At 42.8% G+C, this 21,277-nt stretch overlaps 2 protein-coding genes across 3 annotated transcripts; one reads left to right on the plus strand and one right to left on the minus strand.

Moving 5' to 3' along the window:
- The first annotated feature begins 2,211 nt into the window (after window positions 1-2,211).
- si:dkey-199f5.8 (beta-1,4-galactosyltransferase 3) lies at window positions 2,212-16,508 on the plus strand. The gene is made up of 7 exons (XM_044115802.1): window positions 2,212-2,413; window positions 10,268-10,929; window positions 13,388-13,623; window positions 14,105-14,292; window positions 14,375-14,497; window positions 14,570-14,674; window positions 15,617-16,508. The coding sequence occupies exons 2-7, from the start codon at window positions 10,659-10,661 to the stop codon at window positions 15,834-15,836; spliced, it is 1,143 nt and encodes a 380-aa protein (XP_043971737.1). The 5' UTR covers window positions 2,212-2,413; window positions 10,268-10,658; the 3' UTR covers window positions 15,837-16,508.
- LOC122830483 (oocyte zinc finger protein XlCOF20-like) lies at window positions 13,591-21,275 on the minus strand. 2 transcript variants are annotated; one of them, XR_006370541.1, is made up of 4 exons: window positions 21,139-21,275; window positions 20,299-20,430; window positions 16,695-18,415; window positions 13,591-13,711 (listed from the first exon to the last, which is right to left on the minus strand). XR_006370541.1 is itself a non-coding variant. In XM_044115803.1 (3 exons), the coding sequence occupies exons 1-3, from the start codon at window positions 21,185-21,187 to the stop codon at window positions 17,616-17,618; spliced, it is 981 nt and encodes a 326-aa protein (XP_043971738.1). In that variant the 5' UTR covers window positions 21,188-21,275; the 3' UTR covers window positions 16,638-17,615. The 2 variants fall into 2 exon arrangements, 1 of the variants encoding a protein (XP_043971738.1); XM_044115803.1 differs by lacking the exon at window positions 13,591-13,711 and having other exon boundaries at window positions 16,638-18,415.
- Between the last annotated feature and the right edge of the window lie 2 nt (window positions 21,276-21,277).

The following is a 21,277-nucleotide window of genomic DNA, read 5'->3' on the forward strand; positions in this document are numbered from 1 at the left end:
AAACACTGAATGCAACTTCCCTCTTCACCAAATGGAAACAAAAATGGAGGAGCTTCAGATTTTAGCGTTTTTTTCTCTTTTGTCTCCAGATCCATTTCTCCCGCTAGCACTAGCGTTTGTCTTGGTTGTTTTTACCCAGAATGCTCTGTGCTGTAGTTCGCTTCCTGCTTTTGGAGCGGTCTCCAGTCCGCTTGGCGTTTATATATGCATCCAAACCACCAGAGTTCACTTCAGAACCCAGACCCGAGGTTTGGGTTCGAACCGGAGTTGGACTAAAGTGGATTAAACGGCGCTGGTGTGAATGCAACCTGAAGTCTTATTTTGGGCTTTTTGCTGCTTTTTTTCTCATTTCCTATCTGGTACCAGAACATTTCCAGGTGTCTTGCTATTTAAGCCTTTGACCTTTGACCTGAGACTCATTCAGAAGCTAGAGGTCTCCACCAGGATCGTGTCTGGTATCGGATGAAAAATGAGGTTTGGTTCAACGCTCTCATAAAGGTAAAGGTCACTTACGGGTAGTTGTGATTTTCAAAGCTGGTCTTCTGGGTGAAATGTTGACTTTTAACTGGGACTTTGTTCTAGAACTGCATCAGTTTTTAAACCATAACTCCATACAAGCAACAATGACCTCATTCTTCTTCATTTCTGACCTCTGACATCATGATCCGGTTACCGCTCAGGAGCCACACCTGCTGCTTAGGTTCTGGTTCATAATTGGGTCTTGACATGGTTTCTACAGAACCATGTCTCAGTGACAGGTTTTAAATTTCAAACTTGTTTATTTCTTTAGATCAGTGTTTCCCAACCCTGGTCCTCAAGGCACACTGCCCTGCATGTTTTAGGTATTTCCTTGCTTCAGTGCAGCTGATTTCAATTGATGACTGATTAACAGGCGTTTGTTGAACTGCAATCAGTTGAATCAGGTACATTAAAGCAGGGAAACCTCTAAAACATGTAGGACAGTGTGCCTTGAGGACCAGGGTTGGGAAACACTGCTTTAGAGGTTGGAGTTAAGAAACACTTTGTAGTCAGATTCCATTCTTTTTATTGCCGTAGAGTGGATCTCTGCCTTTTGGCACCTCAGGAGTTCTGTAACTTTTCAAAGGGAATGTTTCCCTGTTCCTTTGGCTCTGCCTGTGAAGCTCTTGTGCATGTGGCAAAGCATCCGGACAATCGCAGGCTGCGAGGACGCTGAAGATTTCTGAATGCACTGAGCTGCTTTGGTCGCTTTGAAGCCCTCAGCAACAGTCCTGAGAAAATCCTCTCCTCATCCAGAGGAACAGATAATCAGACTGCTGATGTTCAGAGGACCATGAGAAGACTCAACATGAGAAGACCCTAACCCTCACCCTAACCCTGATACCGGGTCTGGTTCTGAAGTCCTGTGCCGACCAGCTGGCTCTCGTCCTCAACGATATATTCAACACCTCGCTGAGCTGTGCTGCTGTTTCGTCCTGCTTCAGGACGGCCATCATCATTCCAGGGCCCAAAAATCATCAGTGAATGGCTTCCTCACTGCCATCATTACGACGTCTCAAAACGTCTCTTCTTTTGAAATTAGAGGGCAGCTGAGAGAGTCATCAGGCCTGAGCAGTCGCTGCCTGAGCAGTCGCTGCCTGAGCAGTCGCTGCCTGTCCTGATGACCCGTCCACCCTGGACAGGGCCAGGACTCCCTGCTGCCTCTGGGAAAATATTCAGCAGCTTCAAATGCAGAACAACCAGATTCCACAGCAGCTTCATCCCTCAGGCCGTAAGGATGATAAACCCCTTTAGTTTCATCTTCTATTATATGTATTTACATTGATACTTGTATTATTACTTATTTATTTATTATTGGAGCCTTGCAACAAAATTTATTTCAGTCTGTAAATTTTTAAATGTGCAATTGAATGACAGACTACTACATGTATGAAATACTTCTGTATTTATTATGGCAGCAGAGTGAATCTTTGGTTTTGGCACCTGAGTAGTTCTGTAATTTTTAACGTGGCACACTAAACCTTTTCTCCTTCGTTTGGCTCTGTTTGTGGCATTTCAATACTTCTGTATTTTTATTGCAGCAGAGTGAATCTTTACTCTCTTTGGGCACCTGAGTAGTTCTGTAACTTTAACTATTTAGACTAAATATTTTCTCTTTCTTTGACTCTTGTTGTGGCATTTCAAAATCTCTTCATTTTATGGTGGTAGAGTGACTCTTCCCCCGTGTGGTTTTGGCACCTCGGTAGTTCGGTAGTTTTGCCGGGGCAGCGTGAACCTTCTCCCCCTGCGCCGGCTGTTGTGGGCGGTGTGGGGCTCGTGGTGAAGGGGAGGGAACCTCCTGCTCCTCTCAGACCGCCTTGACTTCACAAACACGTCAGAAACACGGCGGAGCGGCTGCGGGGAGCGCCGTCCGATACCCACGCCTCCTCTCTCGGTAAGTTTCATTGTTACCATAAAGGAATAAAGTTAAAATAATGAAGTTTTGACACTGTTGTTCTGGTCGCGTTCGCTAGCGAGCTAGTGAGCTAACAGTCGTTAGCTCGGTTCGTCTCGGCTCGTCTCGGCTCGGTTTCCCCCACATCTGGCGACCTGAGCCTGGGTTAAAGAGTTGGTTCCGCTACCGGAACCGGACCACAGCTGCCCTGGGGTGGACCAGGTTCTGTTCGTGTATGCTGGGAGATGTTTGGACTTGTTAGCTCCTCTCCGAACCGGGAGCAGAACCGCTGCTGTTAACGATTAAACGGTGGCTCTGGAGCTGGGTGATCCGAGGACACCTGAACATCTCAGCGGGTTATTAGCTCGTTTTCTGCGCTTCACATTTCAGCGAGTTGGTTTTGTTCGTCCCATCTGAAGAGAAAGAGGAACAAAGAAAAGTTTCGCTCCGAGTTTAACCATCACCGGAAACTCGTTGTTTCATCAGCAGTTAAGTTGGGTCAACTGAGACGCTTTCAGGGCCTGGTTGGTTCCGACTGGAGGAGCCGATTTCCAGCTGAAACGGGATTTATCTTATCGGAGGAGTTTCACTGTTCTGCTCCAAACAAAAGGCCCCGCAGGGCCTCCTCCTCTTCCTCCTCTTCCTCCTCCTCCTTCATATTAATGACCGGACCCTTCAGGATTTACAGGAACTCTTCTGTAAATTTGCGGCTCTTCTGGCCATTTGCGGCCGTTGCACTGGTTGTGAGTGACTTTTTGCGTTTTCCTTTGTATGAAATTTACAACTTGTATAGAACATTTAAGTTTCTAAACCAGTGTGTTTCTTTTATTAGGTAAGTAGGACCACAAATCTTAGTGACTTGTCTTACTCGAAAACAAAACCCATTAAAGTTACGGGTTTTAAAAGACAATTCTTATTTTTGTTCCTGAGAAAAATAATATCTTTACTGACAAGTTAGGAAACTGCAACCCTTTTTCCTACCTTTTAATTAAAATACATTTTGATTTCTTGCTAAGTGGGTAAAAAGAAAAGAATGAGCAATAAAATGATTTTGCATTTTTGCTGAAAAAAAAAAAAATGTTTCCCCTGATTTATTTTAACTTGGTGATTTTTATCCCATGGTGCAAAAACGTTGGAGCAAACTGAAAAACATGGGTCAGAACCACGGATAAGAAGTCCAGATTTTAGAACAATATACTTGTAGTTGGCCTTTTATCAAAATACAAAAAACCAACTAAGATTTGATGGGTGGAGTTTATAAAACGATTGTTTTTCCATGGAGTTTGTAGAGTGGCGCCATGTTTGGAGTGGCTTTACCAGAGTTTTAACCGCTCTGATGGAAACATGTTTATTTACTGTAAACGTCCTGACGTCTGAAACAAGATGTCCGTCTGTTCTTGTCCTTTTTCTACAGCGGATGTCAGAATCCTTAACGCTTTCCGATGTTTTTATGCTGGAGTGCGGAAAAGGCTGAAAGGTCTTTTTAGTCTTGAAACTTGATTAAGATGTTTAATCGAGTTAATTATATTTTAATCAACATATATTCACAAAATGAGCAAAAGATTTTAACCTAAAAATTATTGTATAATTCTGCTAAATTGTAGAACAGACACCTGAGCTCATTAATAAATATATTTATTGTTTTTAATCTGTTATTCAGTCATCAGATTGGAGAAAAGTGCATCTGAAACAGAGTCTTTTCCAGCCTCCAATCAGAAGCTTTTTGAAGCAGAAATAAACTCCAGGTGTGTCAAAATGTTTGCTGCTGTTGGTGCGTCAGAGATATGGGTGTACCAGAAACACTCAAATAAAAGGTTCCGCTCAGAATGGTTTTATTTAAAAAAAGAGAAAAAATGATTTACTAAAATCTTTAACTTTAGATTAACTTTATCTTATTAACCTGTCTGTTATCAGACAACAATGATTTATTGTATAATTTTCTGAACCAGGTGTTTAATGTTTGCTTTTGGGATTAAATAGTCACAAATTCTCGTTAAATGTTTTATTTTTAAAAAACGACTCTTGCTATGAAAACGAGTCAGTGATCTGTTGGGACAAAATCTGTGTTTGGAGTTTAAAACCATAATGAATCCATTTTAATCTGTCGGGTCTCCTGATGACATCGGCGCCGCTGGACCGGCTCTCTGTGTGCAAACAGAACCGCCGTGTTCCTTCTGGTCGAAGTTGTTGCTCTGGTTTTGTTGTGGGTCGGTTGGCTCCCTTCAGGCTTTCCCGTCGCTATGGAAACGGCGGCTGCTTGGCACCTGGATGGGGGCGGGACCTCACCTGGGGGTGGAAACGTCATCGGAGCGACCGGATGGAGGGGGCGGCAGTCCGCCGTGGCCTCAGGAGACACGAACCGGCTTCTGGTTTCCATGACGAGGAAGCTGGCAGGCGTCGCCATGCCGACGCATTCTTCCTGGTTGGTTGTTGGAATAAGAAAGATGTTCAGTGTTTGTTCAGCTTTTCTAGAAAAAGCTGGTGATCCTGTTCAGGACCGGACCTGCTGCAAGTCCAGTGAACACAGAGTAGCTGCAGTCTGACCTACGGAGCTACATCAGGGGAAATATTTTTATTTGATTTTTTTCAAAAATGTATTTGACACAAAACATCTTTAAAAGAAGTTATATGAAACAGAAAAACTCAATTTAAACAATGACTGGAAACAGAAAAAAATAATTCTAAAGCAGAAAAAATTTAATCAGAATAATCTTAACAAAAAAAAAATTTAATCAGGAAAAAAACATATCTTGAAACTAAAAAGTTCATTTAAAAAAGTATTTGAAATTTAAAAAATTCATGTGTAACAAAAATTTAAAAAAAGAATCAAACAAAAAAATAAAGCATTTTAAATCATCATTGCAACAGAATGATTTAAATGAATAAATTAATTAGAATCACAAAAACATAATTTTGTCTTCATCCTGGTTTCATCACATCATCCGAAGAGCTGGGAGGCCTGGATTATTGTTTCACGATGAACTGCAGATTAAATCAAAGCAATCAGACAGTAACACGGAACACCTGACCTTGGATTTCACATTTGTCTTTGAACGCACCGTCACAAAGAGCAGCAGCTGTCATGTACGGTAGAGCTGCAGCCTAAAATATGAGCCATAAAGTTATCAGACAGAAAAAATGCCTGGAAGGTCAGAAGTTCATCAGTGGAGGAGGAAATGTTCACACCTCCAACAGGAAGTTGGTTTTGTTTTTACCGTGTTGGAGGGAAAACTGCATCATTTAAGGACTCTGCTGTGTAAACACTTCACACCCTGCAAGACTGATGTGATGGAAACCCCATAAAGGTCAGAGGTCAGAGACGACAGGAGGGGACCCGTCACTGACGTATGGAGTCTCTTTAAACACAAAATTATCAACATGTTGAGATAAGAAATAAAAAGTTAGTTGTGTTGTGTTCATCAGCCCTGATGAGGTTTTATTGTAGAAACTAACTGGAACTATAATATGCTGAGATTATAGAGATATATCCTCCGTTTTCATCTCTGTTAATCTATCAGCCTTTCGGTTTGATGTGACATTTATTTTTTCCCCATACAAGCAGTTTGTCAGCGGTCGGTAAATTACGGCGCCACGTTCTCCTGGAGACAAAATGGTGGAAGTTGGGATAAAACTCCAGTCAGTTTGTTAAAAATTGAGTCCATCTTTAGAAACGTCATCTTCTGTTGAGTATTCATCATCCAATCGATGTAAACGTAACAACGTCTTAAATTGTTTTAATTCTGCTCCTAAAAATCAAAGTCTGTAAAAACTAAAACTACTATTATGACTAATAAAAACTAAATGACCAATAAAAACTAGCAATTAGTCAAATCTAACTAAACCTAAATCACTAAATTACAATAAAATAAACTGACTAAACCTGGTTTGGGTCGATGAATGGATGAATATTTCAACTTTGATTCATTTGAACAAATCAACCCTTTAGTGAAGTCACAAACTAATATTTCAGTCCGTCGTGTTTTAATTAGTTTCTTAAATGACTCCAGATATCCAGGACCGATTTTAGGCCCGACTTCACGGGATTTAATCTAACCATAAATTCCTCTCGGTTTCCATGGAAACCAGCCGTCTGATCGGCCATAGCACTTCCTGTTGTCTTCCGGTCAGGAGCGCATTCTCAGCAGCAGACTGACAGTTTCCCTGAAAACCTGGCCTGGATTCCTGCCTCGGATTCTGGACTTGCCTCAGCAGATCCCCAGGGGTCAGGAGGTCAAGGGGTCAGGGGATGAAGGTCGTTGGTAGTTGAAGCTTTTTTCTACATTTCTGTAGAAACTTCAGAAATGAGGTTCTTCCAGCTTCTGTTGGGACATTTTGTTTGCTGCCTCACCGGTTCTGATCCAAACCAGCTGTGTGTGGAACGTCTGGCTCGGCGTAAAATCAGAACCAGCTTTGTTGACTTGAACTGAGGCTCAACAAGGAATTTCACTGCAGTTTTTAAGAGCTTTAAACACAGCTAGAAAATGGACGTTTCCTGTGAGAATGCGTTGAGTTCTGTAAGCTGAATGTTTGTGCTGTAAATTACAGAAATGTCATAAATTATGAGAAGACGACGAGCATTAGAAACTAGAGCAGAACTCTGCACACAAACTAAACCCTCTGCTGAGGAAAAGCAAAAGATCAATAAGAGCGGTCTGTTTTGATGAGCTAAAATGTTTTTAGCTAAGATGCTAAATGTTGTGGGTTGCTAACGCCCATGTTTCATAAGTTTGAAAACAGCAGTTATAAGGTAAAACAAGCTGAAAAGCTAAAGCTAGCTAAAATGCTAACTATAGCATGTTGGCTAACACGAGCATGTTTGACAGCATTTAATTGCTATTCAGGATGTAAGTTTAAGCTTTTAATTTAAAATTAGCTCAAATATAATGGATGCAATGCTAACATTAGTCAACATGCTAGCTAACTGTAGCATGTTGACTAATGCTAGCATGTTGGATAACATTAACTTATTTCAGCATGTTGATGTTAGAATTAGCTAAAATGTAGCTGATGAATACAAAGCTAGAATTAGCTTAGATGTTGGAAACCACAATTTCTTGAGCTAAAATGCTAATGTTAGATAAAGAGCTAATTGTAGCATGTTGGCTAACATTAATTTATTCCATTCAGTATGTTAATTTTAAATTCAGCTCAAATGTAGAAGATCGATGCAAAGCTAACGTTAGCATGTTGAAACGACATTGGAAACAATAGTTTTTAAAGCTAAAATGCTGTTTTAGATAAGATGGTGACTGTAGAATGTAGTGTTAGCTTGAACTTTACTAAAATTAGATTAAATGCTAATGACAGCTAAAATGCTAACATGACTGCCATTAATAGTATGTAGACTAACATTAAGTGACTCCATTCAGTGAGCAAACATTTAAAATTAGCTAAAAGTCAACATGGACTGGGTGGGTTTGCTGCTGATCTCTTCCAGCCTGAGGAGTCGGCTTCATGCTGCATCAGGAGGAGATGCAGCTCGGCTGATAATGACTCATAATGTTCAATCAGTCATCATTACGGATGTCATGGCTTAACGCTTTCAGACTAATGAGTTTACCTCCTGTTGATGACCGCCGGCTTCCTCTCATCCTCAAGCTAACTTCTTGTCGGTCTTTCTCTCTTATGTCTGCAGCAGATGCAATATTGATGCTCTGCACGCTGAAAGCATCCGCTGCTGCGGCTAAAAGCAAAATATAGGGACGTTAAACATGAGACGTTTATCATCTCCTACCAAAGGAAGAGCGATTCACATCAGTTTATTTCTACTTGTATTTAACATCCGACCAATTTAAAAATAAGTTATGTTCACATAGTCTTCTTCTTGACAATACTCCACTGATTCTCCGGGGTTTTGTTGGAAAATCTCCAAAGTGGGCGGGGCAAGAGGCAGTGAGGGGCGTGGCCAGGTGTGGCGCTCGCAGGTTGTGGTCAGGAGGAACAGTGGCGTTGCAAATTTAATGACTTTGGAAAGTCACTGAATGTGTTGAAAGTCGTTTGTTGTATAAAAAGAAACAAAAAGTTTCTAAATGTGGCAACAAACTGGGATGTGCTGTGGTGGCGCAGGGGTTGAGCACAACCCACATAAGAAGGCCTTGGTCCTCCACGCGGCTGTCGCAGGTTCGATTCCCGGCCTGGTGCCGCATGTCTTCCCCCTTACCCACTTTCCTGTCAATTAACTATCAAATAAAGGCCACTAGAGCCAATAAAACCTTAAAAAAATAAAAGTGTGGCAACAAACTGGCTGCTTTTTTTACTTATATACACAAAACGACTATCGACCAATTTAGTGATTTGTTTTTTTCAGTAAAGTGATTAGCAGCAAATGTGCCAACTTATGTTTTTGGCACAAACTGGCATCTTTTGTCAAATCAAATCGTTTGTCAAGAATCAAATCTGATTGGACTGCTGAACGTTTTCCAACAGTAACAAGCAACAAATGTAGCATCTTTCTCAAAAAACTAGAAACTGATGTCGTTTGTGTTTTTAAAGGCGATCAGCAACAAATCTGGACATTTCCCCTGAAACATTCTCTACAAAAAGCAACTGGCGACGATAGCGGCTTGTTTTTTTGTGTTTTTGTTAAAACAGTCACAACAAATCCAGCAGCTTTTTCCATCAGTGACAGGCGACAAATCTTCAGCCTTTCTTAATTCTAATGAATCTTTTTACATGAAAATGTCTGTTTGCACAGAAACGTAGAGATAAAAAGATTAAAGACCAGTTTAGACGGTTTGTCTGAAAAACTCCAGCGGGTTTGGTGGCCCGTTGATTTTCCTTCTGTCGGATTTAAAGCGGATCATCTGCTGCTGCGCTGTGAACCCGTCCTGATGTTCTGCTTTGCTCCTGAGTGCCGAGCGTTTCCTCGCCGATCTGACTCGGCCCGTTTACAGCATAGCATGCAGTGCAGCGGCGTCTCCACCGGGGGCGCTGCTGAGCAGGGCCGTGGTCCTGCAGCTAGTTGTCCTGATCCTCATCATAAACAGGGTAAATGTTCGGTGCCGAGGATGTGAGGACTTTCTGCAGCTCTGATTGGGTCTCCTGGGCCGTCCGGCGGTTCTGATGGATCATGTGCAGCCGGAACTTCAGGTTTGACCCAAACATCTCCTCCCAGGAGAACCGGTTAATCTGCAGTTCATCAAGGAGCGACGATCAACTGTTCACATTCCCACTTTTATTCACATGAAGGGAAGTGATGAAGACGAGCAGCTAATGCAGATTTCCCCCTGAAACCTCTGAGCTGATGAAGAGGATGAAGAGGATGAAGAGGATGAAGGCTCCTTTGAGCCCAAACAAACCGACTCCAGATCCGGTTCCTGGGTTTCATGTTCATCCTCTCAGAATTTCAAACCTTAAATCTAAAACATAAATCTGACTTCAAGCAACAAATCAAGCATCTTATTTTTCCTTCAGTGAAATTTAAATAAATCTGTGGAAATTGATTTTATTTGTAAGACATTTTTTAAAGTGATTAGTGAAAAATGATGGAGTTTAAGAGACTAGAAACAACTTTAGCAGCCAGTCATAAATTCATTTATCTCTTTCAGAAAAGTTGGTAGCAACAAATCATCGTTTTATATTTTTTATACACTGTTGTGTGAAGATGGTCGACGTTTCCAGTACTGAAGTTTGTTCTTCAGATTTAGTTTTAATGTCGCTCTTCCTCTGTCAGACGTGCGATCAGGTGATTAGCTGGAAGCTGCTCGCCTTCAGTGGATTAGGATTAGGATTATCGCCGCCTGGCCGGCTGCTTTAACCGACTAATTAATGGGTTTGTTTCTGACGCAGCAGCAGAGGTCAGAGGTCACTCTCGCTTGGTTTGTTCACCCCTTTTCTTCCTCTGTTGTTTTTCAGAACCTGGTTGCCACGGCAACGGGTCAGCGAGTACCGCGGGCCGGCATCGTTGTTCCAGAACCGGCTGTAATCCTCGCTCCCTTTGTTCTGGCGGCGGCCCACGGGGGCCATGATGGGGGGGCGGCAGCCAAATCAGCCGACGGCAGCAGAATGAGCGGGCCGGGTCTTCACCTCACGGCGAGCCGGACCCCCAGAGGTCGGCCCAGCGATGAGCTGAAGGATCGCCAGGCGCTCGTTTCCTCTCCTGCCGGTTGATACTTCCTGTTTCCTGTCTGGGGGGAAGCTCCCCCCCACGCCTACCTGAAGTGCCTTCCTATCCCTGAACTGATCCGTTTCGTCTCACGTCCTCACCTGGACCTTTCAGAACCGCTTCATTCATCCAGCCGTCGCCATGGTTACCCTGCAGTCCAAGTGGCGCTTCCTGTTCATGTTCCTGGGCATCCAGCTGGTCGTCATGGCGCTGCTGTCCCGGGAGGGCTACCACAAGCGGGTCAGCTACTTCATCCGGATCTTCCGTAAGGGCGAGGCGGCCGGCCCGGTCCGGAACCGCACCGGCGCCGCGCTGGGCGGTGGGGACGTCTACGCCAACCTGTCCCACCTGTCCCGGGGACACGGCCACGCCGACGACATGCCTTACTGCCCCAAGACGTCCCCGCTCATCGGTGAGTCCAGAACCCTCCGGTCCAAACCCGGCAGAACCCAGCAAATCATCACTGCTGTTTTTCCCTCTGAAACAAGGGGGAACCTTCTAGTTAGTGATTAGTGACTTCCTGTTTCCTGGGGGAATAAAGATGACGCGACACAGAGGAGCTGTTTCATCCAGTAAACGTCTCCACTTGTTGTTATGGAAACAATCAGGTTTCCATAGCAACCGCTGCATCCCATCTACAGGCCAGAGACGAGTATTTTCTGTCCCACCATCACAAACGTAAACACATGCAGTGTACTCTGCCAGGACTTTAACTAGACCAAAGTTTGGGATGATTTCAAGAATTTCATCACGATACTTTTTGGTATTAAAAAATTTAAGAACTATTTATTGATACTTTTTTGCCTGATGCAACAAACATAAATACTTTTTATTTTTAAATTGTTAAAATTAAAACCATCAACTCAGAATTTATATTTACTGACGACTCAGAGAGGAAACAGTGGAGAAAATAAAAATAACATCCATCCATCCATCCATCCATCCATCCATCCATCCAACCAACCAACCAACCATCCATCCAACCATCCATCCAACCATTTGCTGCCTTTGTCTCACCAAGTTATTATTATTATTATTATTATTATTATTATTATTATTGTTATTGTTGTTGTTGTTGTTTCCCGTCCAGCAGCCATGTTTTAATGTTGATCCTGCAGGCCTGAAGGTTCTGTTGGGCCAGAACCTTCATGTTCTGGCTCTGATCCGGACCGGCGCCGCCTGCAGGCTCTTCATCCCGCTCCTCTTCCTCCCTTCTGCTCCTGAGACCAGGGCTTATGTAAGCCCGTCGCCGTGCCGACGCTGCAGCACAGGAGGCCTTAAAGGCACAGCGCCGCTAATTTACCGGGTCCATCTCGATGAGCGCTGTCAGGTTCTTTTCTAGTTTTTGCAGCTTCCCCACTTGAAGAGGCGTCAATAAGTCGATGCAGATTTTCTTCAACTGGGTTTTACTCAGTTTGCTTCGTTTTATCCTCCATTTATTTAACGTCTGTCAGGACATTTTCATAACTGGTCCAGAAGCTGGTAAAAACCTCTAAACAAACCCAAAAGAAGAAACATAAATAATTACTAATCTGCATGTAAGTTTACATAAATTAATTTCACTCAAACTACACAGGAAATGATAATAAACTATATAAACAACACTGAGCAAACCCACAAAGTAATTAAAGTTAAATGAACAAGTAACTAAACTTAAGTTCTCTGACTTTAAAGTACATTTCACATTAATATTTACATTTATTTAAATATACAAATATCTACTTATTAGTCATAAATATTTATTTTATAAATATAAATGGCTTCAAGTTGTTATTCTTCTTAATATAATACTAAATAAATTAATAGTTAAACTTGACAGCCAACAACACAACAATCAGTTTGATGATTAAAACCAGTTCAGACGTTGTTGTTGTTGTTGTTGTTGTTGTTGTTTACAGTCCGATCTCGAAACCAGACCGTCGACATTCATCCACAAATCCACCAGCATCCTCCGCTTTTTTTTTTTTCCCATTGTCCGTCCCTCTTTTAGGTCCGTGTGAAACGCCGTGAGCGTCGTTTTCTTTTTCTGATTGGACTTCCCAGCGCGGCGCTGCCGGGCCGTTTGGAGGTTTGGGATTAATTATCTCTTCTAAAGACGGAAAAGAGGAGGATGTATCCGTCGTCTGACTTCTCCGCTGCAGCAGCTGCTGGTTCTGCCGCAGAGACGGAACCAGAACCAGAACCAGAAATGGTGGTTCTGTTCAGTTCTGGTGTTCATTTGTTGCCTTTTAGGCCCTAGAGTATAAAATATGAAGATTGTGCTGCTGAACCCATCAGTCGCAGAATTACAGGATTCCAGGCGGGAAACGCCAGGAACTCTGGGAAAATCTTCTTACAGAAGTGGCTGGTCTGCATGTTGACCAGCTGAGGTCAAAGGTCATCCCTCTGCTGAAGTCAGTGGGTGTTTCTCCATTGTTTTAGTTATCGATTAATCGATTGAAATAAAAAAATGAAGAGCCGTTTTCCTTTCTGAATGTTTGAAGGATTTTTAGCTGCTTTTCTGTAAATTCAGTGTTTTCTAATCTGGTGATTATTGATTAACCAGGTGGAGCCAAAACACCAGAACAGTTCTGGGTCAAACAGATGAAGGTTTTCTAACAGCCTTTTTAGAGTCGATTTTCTCCAGTTATTGATTAATTGATTATGATTTTTCCATAATGGATCAATCAATCAGCTCTGCTTCTGCTGGCTTTTCCTCAGGGTGTCATTATGAAACTGTTGCTGCTGTTGATCTTAACCTTTGACCCCCTGGTTCTGTTGGCTACCTGCTGGTCTGAGTCAGAACTGCCCGCCGACCCGGTTTCTGCCTCCATGCTGCTCTGTGGTTCTGCCTCCGATCCGATAAACCAGAACCTGTTTTGTGTCCGCAGGCGGGCCGATCCACGTCAGCTTCCCGTCCGGCCTGACCCTGGCCCAGGTCCAGAAGAAGAACCCCCTGGTGGTGAGCGGGGGGCGGTACCGGCCGCCGGACTGCGAGGCCCGCCACCGGACCGCCATCATCATCCCGCACCGCCACCGCGAGCATCACCTGAAGTTCCTGCTCTACTACCTGCATCCGTTCCTGCAGCGGCAGCAGCTCAGCTACGGCATCTACGTCATCCACCAGGTGAGTGGAACCCAGAACGGGCAGAACCCGGAAGAACCGGGCAGAACCGGGTGCCGTCGGCTCTGCTGCTCCCTCTGCTGGCTGCTCCCTGCATGACGGAGGAAAATCTCGTCATTTCTCTGTTTTTCCACCAGTTTTTCTCTTTTAATGAGAAAAACTAATAACTTGAATGTTTTTCTGTGACCTGCAGCGATTGAAAAATTGACTCGGTATCGACCCAAACCGAATGTTTCCAGTCTGGCTCTGAGAGCATCAGACTGGAAACCAGTTCAGGTCTACTGGTGAAAACAGCATCATATGATGAACCGTAAACTGGTTCTGGTTCTGGAAAACATGCAGCCTGGATTATTATGGGAAACTTTTCTCTTTATAAAATCAAATGGTTTTTATTTTTCCTGGATTCATTCAGATGTGAATAAAAATGAAATATGATCCGTTTTTCTGTTCAGTTTTGGTTTTTCTGGATGTTCTTGCGCCGCAGGCCGGGAATTACACCTTCAACCGGGCCAAGCTGATGAACGTTGGCTTCCGGGAGGCGATGAGGGAGGAAGACTGGGACTGCCTCTTCTTCCACGACGTCGACCTCATCCCCGAGGACGACCGCAACCTCTACGTCTGCGACGCCAACCCCAAGCACGCCGCCATCGCCATGGACAAGTTTGGCTACAAGTGCGCCGCCGCAGTGTCCGTTAGAGTCCGCGGCGCCTCCTACTGGTCGACTCACGCTGCCTCTGCTGCTTGTCCCCTCCAGGCTTCCGTACAAAATGTACTTTGGAGGCGTGTCGGCGCTGTCGCCGCTGCACTACCTGAAGATGAACGGCTTCCCCAACAACTACTGGGGCTGGGGCGGCGAGGACGACGACATCGGCGTCAGGTCAGACCCGTTCCGATGCTCCACGACCGACCTTTGACCTTCTGCCTTTGACCTTCTGCTCTCCGTCCTCAGGGTGTCTCTGGCGGGGATGTTCATCAGCCGTCCGTCTCTGAAAGTCGGCCGTTACAAAATGATCAAACACAAGCTGGACAAGGGCAACGACGTGAACCCCAAGAGGTAGAGAGCAACCGCACGACTGGACTCCATGGCCTAGTCAAAGCAACCAGCCTTCTGCACATTAACATGAATCCTACATGTAGCACATTGATTAACATTTGGCTTTACTGGTAATTCAACAGAACTAGAAGGAGGTTAACGTGTATTTAATGAGGGTGTAATACTGAGTTACACCAGAGGGTGGCGGTGCATCTTTTCCTGTCATCACAGACACATGAAGAAGTGAGCAAGCAGTAAAGAGTTTTCATTCCAGGTGGATAATTTTCACCAAATTGTGATTCTTTACAGATTTTTGTTTTGACAATGTTTTGAGATAAATACAAAAGTTCTGTTAGCACTTAGCAATGCTAGCTTAGCTGCTAACTGCTATTTTGGAGTTGGTTCTGTCATATTTTATGTTAATACACAAAGTCAAATTAGTCAAACAAAATGACACATTTAGTCAGAAATGGACAAAATAAATTAAAGTTTTAATAATCAGTTACAAAGATTTAACCGCGTTAAATATAAATATATTTTTAACACAATTGCGTTTTTAAGTTTTAATACATACAAGTGCCAGAACTTTTGTATTTTGTTTCTGGTACAACCGTAAATCTGACGGACAAGCTACATCCGCTAACTGCTGCTCTCGACCCACTGGGGTTACAACCTGCTTCATCAATGACCCGGAAGAAATACTGCTGCTCAAGTTGTGCTACAAGGAGTTAGCCTATTCAAGCTGTTAGCTGCAGAAGCTAACATAACATCTCAATGCTAAACATATTGCTAATGCTAATGTTGGCGTCCACAATCCATATTTCTAAAGAAGTTCAATGAATGATCACAGATTCTTGAAACAGAAGAATATCGTTGTGAGCGACGTTGTGTCTATTTGTTAAATCATTGGAATTGAAAACGTTTGTTGTTTGTGTAAGTCATCCTAACTTTGTCTCCCTTCAGGTTCAACATGTTGGCGAAGACACGTCAGACCTGGAAGATGGACGGCATGAACACGGTGGAGTACGAGGTCGTCTCCAGGGACTACCTGCCTCTCTACACCAACATCACCGTCAACATCGGGACGGAGTCCGGCCTGCACCCGCCTGCACCGAAACCCGCAGCGCCGAAACTTTCAGCCAATTCTTCAACCAAACTCCAGGAGAAACTTGCTGTGAAATAATCCTGTTGGTGTGATTTGTGGTAAAATGAAGTGATAGCTCCCCCTTGTGGCTCCTGCGGTCATCTGGAGCTGCAGAGAGGAGGAACCTGGTTGGACTCTGTGAGTTTGTGTGTCAGGCGCTGTATAAACCATGAGGCCTTAGAATCGCGTCTTTTCTCTTCATGTAGACCTTAGAGCGTAGAAAGAGTTCAGAGGAGGAAGCTGCTGGAGCGTTTTCTGATCAGCTGACCGGGCCTGGGTCAGTTTCAGATTCACTGCATCTGTTTCTCTTTTTCCTCGTTTCCTGTGGATGATAAATGAATTCCTGCATTTTCTTCACTCCGACGGCTGATTGTGTGAAAACATCTCTCTTCTCCTCTGAGTTTGGCAGAAGAAACCAAAGAAGAAGTTTTTACTCTTCATATCACTTGATGTTTGTTTGCTTGGAGCTCCAGGTTGCATCAGACTCCTGCATCACGTAGATGGGAAATGGCCTTAGACACTCCAGCCTGGTTCTGATCCATAAACGGCAGTTTGGGTCGGACAGACTGAGACTTTTACTCCTGGAGGAGAGGAACTGAATGGGACGGGTTGCTCTGGGTTCTGGTGTCAGTTAATTTCTGTTCTCCTTTCCAACTTCTGCACAGTCCACAGTGGCCTTATAATCATAAATAAACAGATTCAAGATGAAAATGTTCTGTCGGGTTTTTCTTCCCTCCTGGTTTTTATTGTTCATATGAAACAGAAAATCGTTCAATGCTGGACGTCTGAAATCGAGACACCCAGAGGAATCGAACTTTAGTTCCTCTGATGCTAAGACGCTATGCTAACACAATAGCTAGCACAACACCAACAAAGTTTAAAGAAAATAAAACTCACCTTCGTGTCTGTGAACGTATAACGAGGCGAACTTCTTAAAACTTTTCTCCAGATTACTTGTCAGAGCTTCGGATCGACGTTCATCACTAATTGTTACCTTGGCTAAGCCCTGCAAGCACCGAGTGTAAAATCACATTTTCAACAGACTGAAAACGACCGAGCCGCTTTTCCCAAACGGAAGCTGTTGTATAAAGAGTCCATTAAATGCACAACATCACAGGTGGAGGAGGATATGATCGTTTCAGCGACAAAAATTTGTTTAACAAATCAGGCTGTTGGATTTGGAACTGAAAATGTGACCTTAGTTAACATTATTATGGAAAATATTTACAGGAAGGACATTCAAATATCTGTACTCGGCACTAGAACCATTCAGCTCCAGTTTAGTTTTTACATCACATATTCTATAATAACCTTTGATACTGTATTTATGTTTTTATCTCATTTTGCTCCTGAAATGGGTTTTGGTACAGGAGTCAGACTCCAGTCCTCCAGTCACTGTGCTGCAGGTTTTAGATGATCCACAAAACCCTGGAATGAAACGGCTTCATGACCTCCTCCTGTGTGGATCGGTTCTCCAGAACCTTAATGACCTCAGTATTCTGTTCAGGTGCTGCAGCAGAGGCTCATCTAAAGGCTGCAGGACATCGGACCTCCAGGACTGGAGTTTGACCCCCTGGTGTGGGGGTCAAACTCCAGTTAATGCTGCCATTTAATGCAGAAGATGTTAATCAGCCGACAGCCCAGCTGCTGCTAAATAGAGAAGCAAAGAAACAAACCGGTGTTTGCTGTGGGTAATAAACTAAGAACGTTTTTAAAATTATTCATTTCTTGGTATCGGTGTTGAGTTTGAAACTTTCATGACATGCCGGCCGACCGCAGTCGGACTTTTCACGTGGTCACCATGGCAACTCTGTTTTATTACCTCGCGTGGATTTTTATGTGCTGCGATAACGTGTAGTTGTCTCTGAAAAGTTTTCCACACGTCTCACAGAAATACGGTTTCTCTCCGGTGTGGGTTCTCCTGTGTTTGTCTAATGTTCCCTTCCGTCCAAAGCTTTTCCCACATTCTTCACACACATGTGGCCTCTCCGCCGTGTGGACACTGGTGTGACTGCGCAAGGCGGAGTTGCTGGGGAAACTTTTCCCACACACCTCACAGTGGTACGGTTTCTCTCCGGTGTGGGTTCTGGTGTGAACTGATAGGTAGTAGCTCTGACTGAATCTATTCCCACAGATCTCACAAATCCAAGGTTTCTCACCTGTGTGGATTAGCACATGTCGCTTTAAGCAATCGTTGGTTCTGAATCTTTTCCCACACATTTTACAAACAAACGGCTTCTCTCCGGTGTGAACTCGTGTGTGAGCCGTCAGTTTGGCTCTACACACAAACGTTTTCCCACAGTGGGAACACTGCAAAGGTTTCTGATCAGATCCTGTGTCGCTCCGACTCCCTGAGACGGGTGAGGTGTCTGCTTCACTGCTGGTTCTTCTGAGCTGGTTCCGGTTTGGTTCGGATTCACTTTGGTGTTGTTCCTCGTTAGCAGAGGTCAAACTAACAGCCTTGGTCTCCTGGTTCAGTTCAAGCTGGTTTTCGGCCTGACTGTGGCGTGGATTCTTCTCTTCCTCTTTGATCTGTGGAGGTTCTGGTTCCTCCTGGTCCGGTCTGGAAATATTCTCCTGTTTTATATGACGAGTATCCAAGATAACGTCCCGTTGGCCTGGAGACAAAGGAAGAAGAAAAGTGAGTTTAGTAAGAAGCTACTTCATTTGCTGTGTGAGAAAGGCTGCCACCAACTGGTTCAATCAGGAATTACATGTGTTTGACTTAAAAAAATGAAGACCAGCGCAAGCAGAGGCTATTCTCTGGAGGCAGGAAGCTACATCCCATCTGAAGCTAGCTGCTGTCTGATTAGCGATCGGCCGACGTTAGCAGATGACAGGAATAGTTATCTATGCTAGTCTTGAGATAGCAAGTAGCATTTTATTTATTTAGAACATTGTAGAAAATCACTCACATGAACAAGGAATGCAAACGACATATTTTTCTGCTACAATAATCTTAAGAAGCTTGAAACAGAGTAGAAAGAAGCGAGAAACTTCTGAACCCCATAAACTCACAGTGGATTCAAATGGATCCACATTATTAAATCAAAAATAATAAAGTGACATAAGTTCATTAATTTTCCATTTTATCTGGGTTTATACAGTAAATACATCCATTCCCACCCACTCATATGCGTTAGCCTCAATTTACACATTAGTGCCAACAATCATCCATATTTCCATATCTTGTGAAAATTATTTTCTAATATTTCCCCTTAAATTGTATTAAATTTTGACTTTCTTTCCTCATTTAACTTGTTCCATAATGAATTGAAATTCAAAAGCTCTTTCTTGTTGTTGGTAAACTACCAGTCCTTAAGTTTGAGTTTTATCCTCCTTGTCTTTTATAAAACATGCTCTCTATGAGCTCAGGCAGCTCTTTATTAGATGCCTTAAACATCATTTCAGCCATTTTTAATCCCACCAGCTCTTCAAATGTAATAATTCTAGATTTTAAGAATAACAGGTTTGTGGTCTCATAATAACCAACATTATGATTCTTACGACTCGATTCTGCAGGAAAAGTTTTCCTGATAACATTATTTAAAATGTTCCATGTTGCCTTTGTATTAGTTTTATTACTATACAATAATTCATAATAATATTCCTTTTTACATTCCTTCATAACATCAGTCAAATTATTTTTATATTTCTTATATTTGTTTTCTGATTCAGAAGTTTTCTGTTTTATAAATTCCCTAAAAAGTTTTTATTTTATTTTTTTCTGTTCCTTTTGTAATTTACTGCTCATTTTTCTGCTTTTCATCTCGTTTTCTTCAACTGGACATTATTTATCCAATGACTCTGCAGACCGAACCGTCTGAACTGCCATCTAAATAACATTTATTCATATTCCACTGAGCCTGTTGCTTTTAGATCAATGTTGAAATCTTCACAGATAAATGCAACTTTTTGATGAACTTCTACATTTTTCTTCCATCCAGTTATTTCTAATCTAGAATATTTCTAGATTGCAGCTCATAAAAACATTCCTCTGTTTGTCCAGGAGTTTTTCTTTATACAGACATTCAATATCATGACAGTTTCTCCATGGTTTCTATCATCTAATGCTTCTTCTTTAGCCGTCCATTAGCACACATGCACTAGCATTAGATATAAACTAGCTGCTACAATCTGGTTCAGCATATCAAATGGTGAGATTCATGTTTGAAATGTCGCACTGTCCCTTTTTAAATCATTTGTTACAATTCCTGCAAGCGACGTGCATTAGATGAAATATAAAATCTGCGTTTATTGTAATCCAATGAGACAAACATACTGAGCTTTTAAAATTTAGTTTGTGAATGTTCAGTCAGTCAGTCAGTCAGTCAGTCAGTCAGTCAGTCAGTCAGTCAGTCAGTCAGTCAGTAATGAAGGATAATAGTACATTCACATTTTCAGTGCAGAATAATGTTTGGATTTAAAGAATTAACTTCATCCTCCTACATACTTCAGGACCTGGACGACTTCTGTTTCTAGATTTTCCCACAGAACTCACACTTGTTTGGTTTTCCCTGTTCGTCCGTAGGAGTCCGGTTCTGCTCGTCCTGCTCCTCTTTAATATCCGGAGGTTCTGGTTCCTCCTGTTTCAGAACCCTCTCCTGTTTGCAGACATGCTGCTGTTGAACGTCTGCAGGGAAAAAATAAGATCTTTTTCACCAGTCGGTCTGAATATCATCTGCAGGTCGGGAATATTCAAACCGAACATCCGTTTTAGTTCAGTTTCTGTCTTTTCTTTTTCATTTTCCTTTAAGCAGACAGACTTTCCTCTTATCAATAATTCTCCAGGATTCCTGGAATCTTTCAGAGTTTCTCTGTGGTTCCGTTTCTGTTTCCTCCTTCTTATTTTTTAAGTATAATTTGATGCAATGAAGTCTATTTGTTTGATGTAGTTATGCAGAACATCATTTAAAATTTAAAGTACATTTTAATACAAACTCCAGCTGTAAAGCAAGTGAGTTTTTCCCTCCATTGAATTTTCTATGAGGATCAGTCATTCTAACTAAAGTTGCTACTGTAGCAGCAGATCCAGACATCATCCAGATATATCTATATGCTGTAATATTTCTATAGCACTCAGAAACATGTGATAACCTGAAACCTGATAGATGATCCTGGAGAAAGAATAAAAACAGAACTCTGTTCTATTCTCGCGAGATCTGTTTACGTAAGTAAAAACATGGCTGACCTGACCTGACCTGCCTGAGGAGCTTCAACTCTCCACTGAACTTCTCGCAGCAGAAACTGAAGCTGAGATGTTTCTGCTGTTGGGAGAAATGGCTCCATGTTGTTTCTGTGTGAAAGTCCCAGCGGCCCTTCCGGTGTTAGCGCGTCATACCTGTTCTGTGGAGCAGAACCCGAACTTCCAGGTTTAGAACCGGATCCATCTCTACGTCAATAAACTCCGTGAAGCTTTCTGCAGCTCAGCATGTCCACGTTTCCTCCGGCCGCTTTCTGCTCTGAAACAAAGCGTCCTC

The sequence above is a fragment of the Gambusia affinis genome, linkage group LG05, assembly GCF_019740435.1.
Source record: "Gambusia affinis linkage group LG05, SWU_Gaff_1.0, whole genome shotgun sequence".
NCBI lineage: Eukaryota > Metazoa > Chordata > Actinopteri > Cyprinodontiformes > Poeciliidae > Gambusia > Gambusia affinis.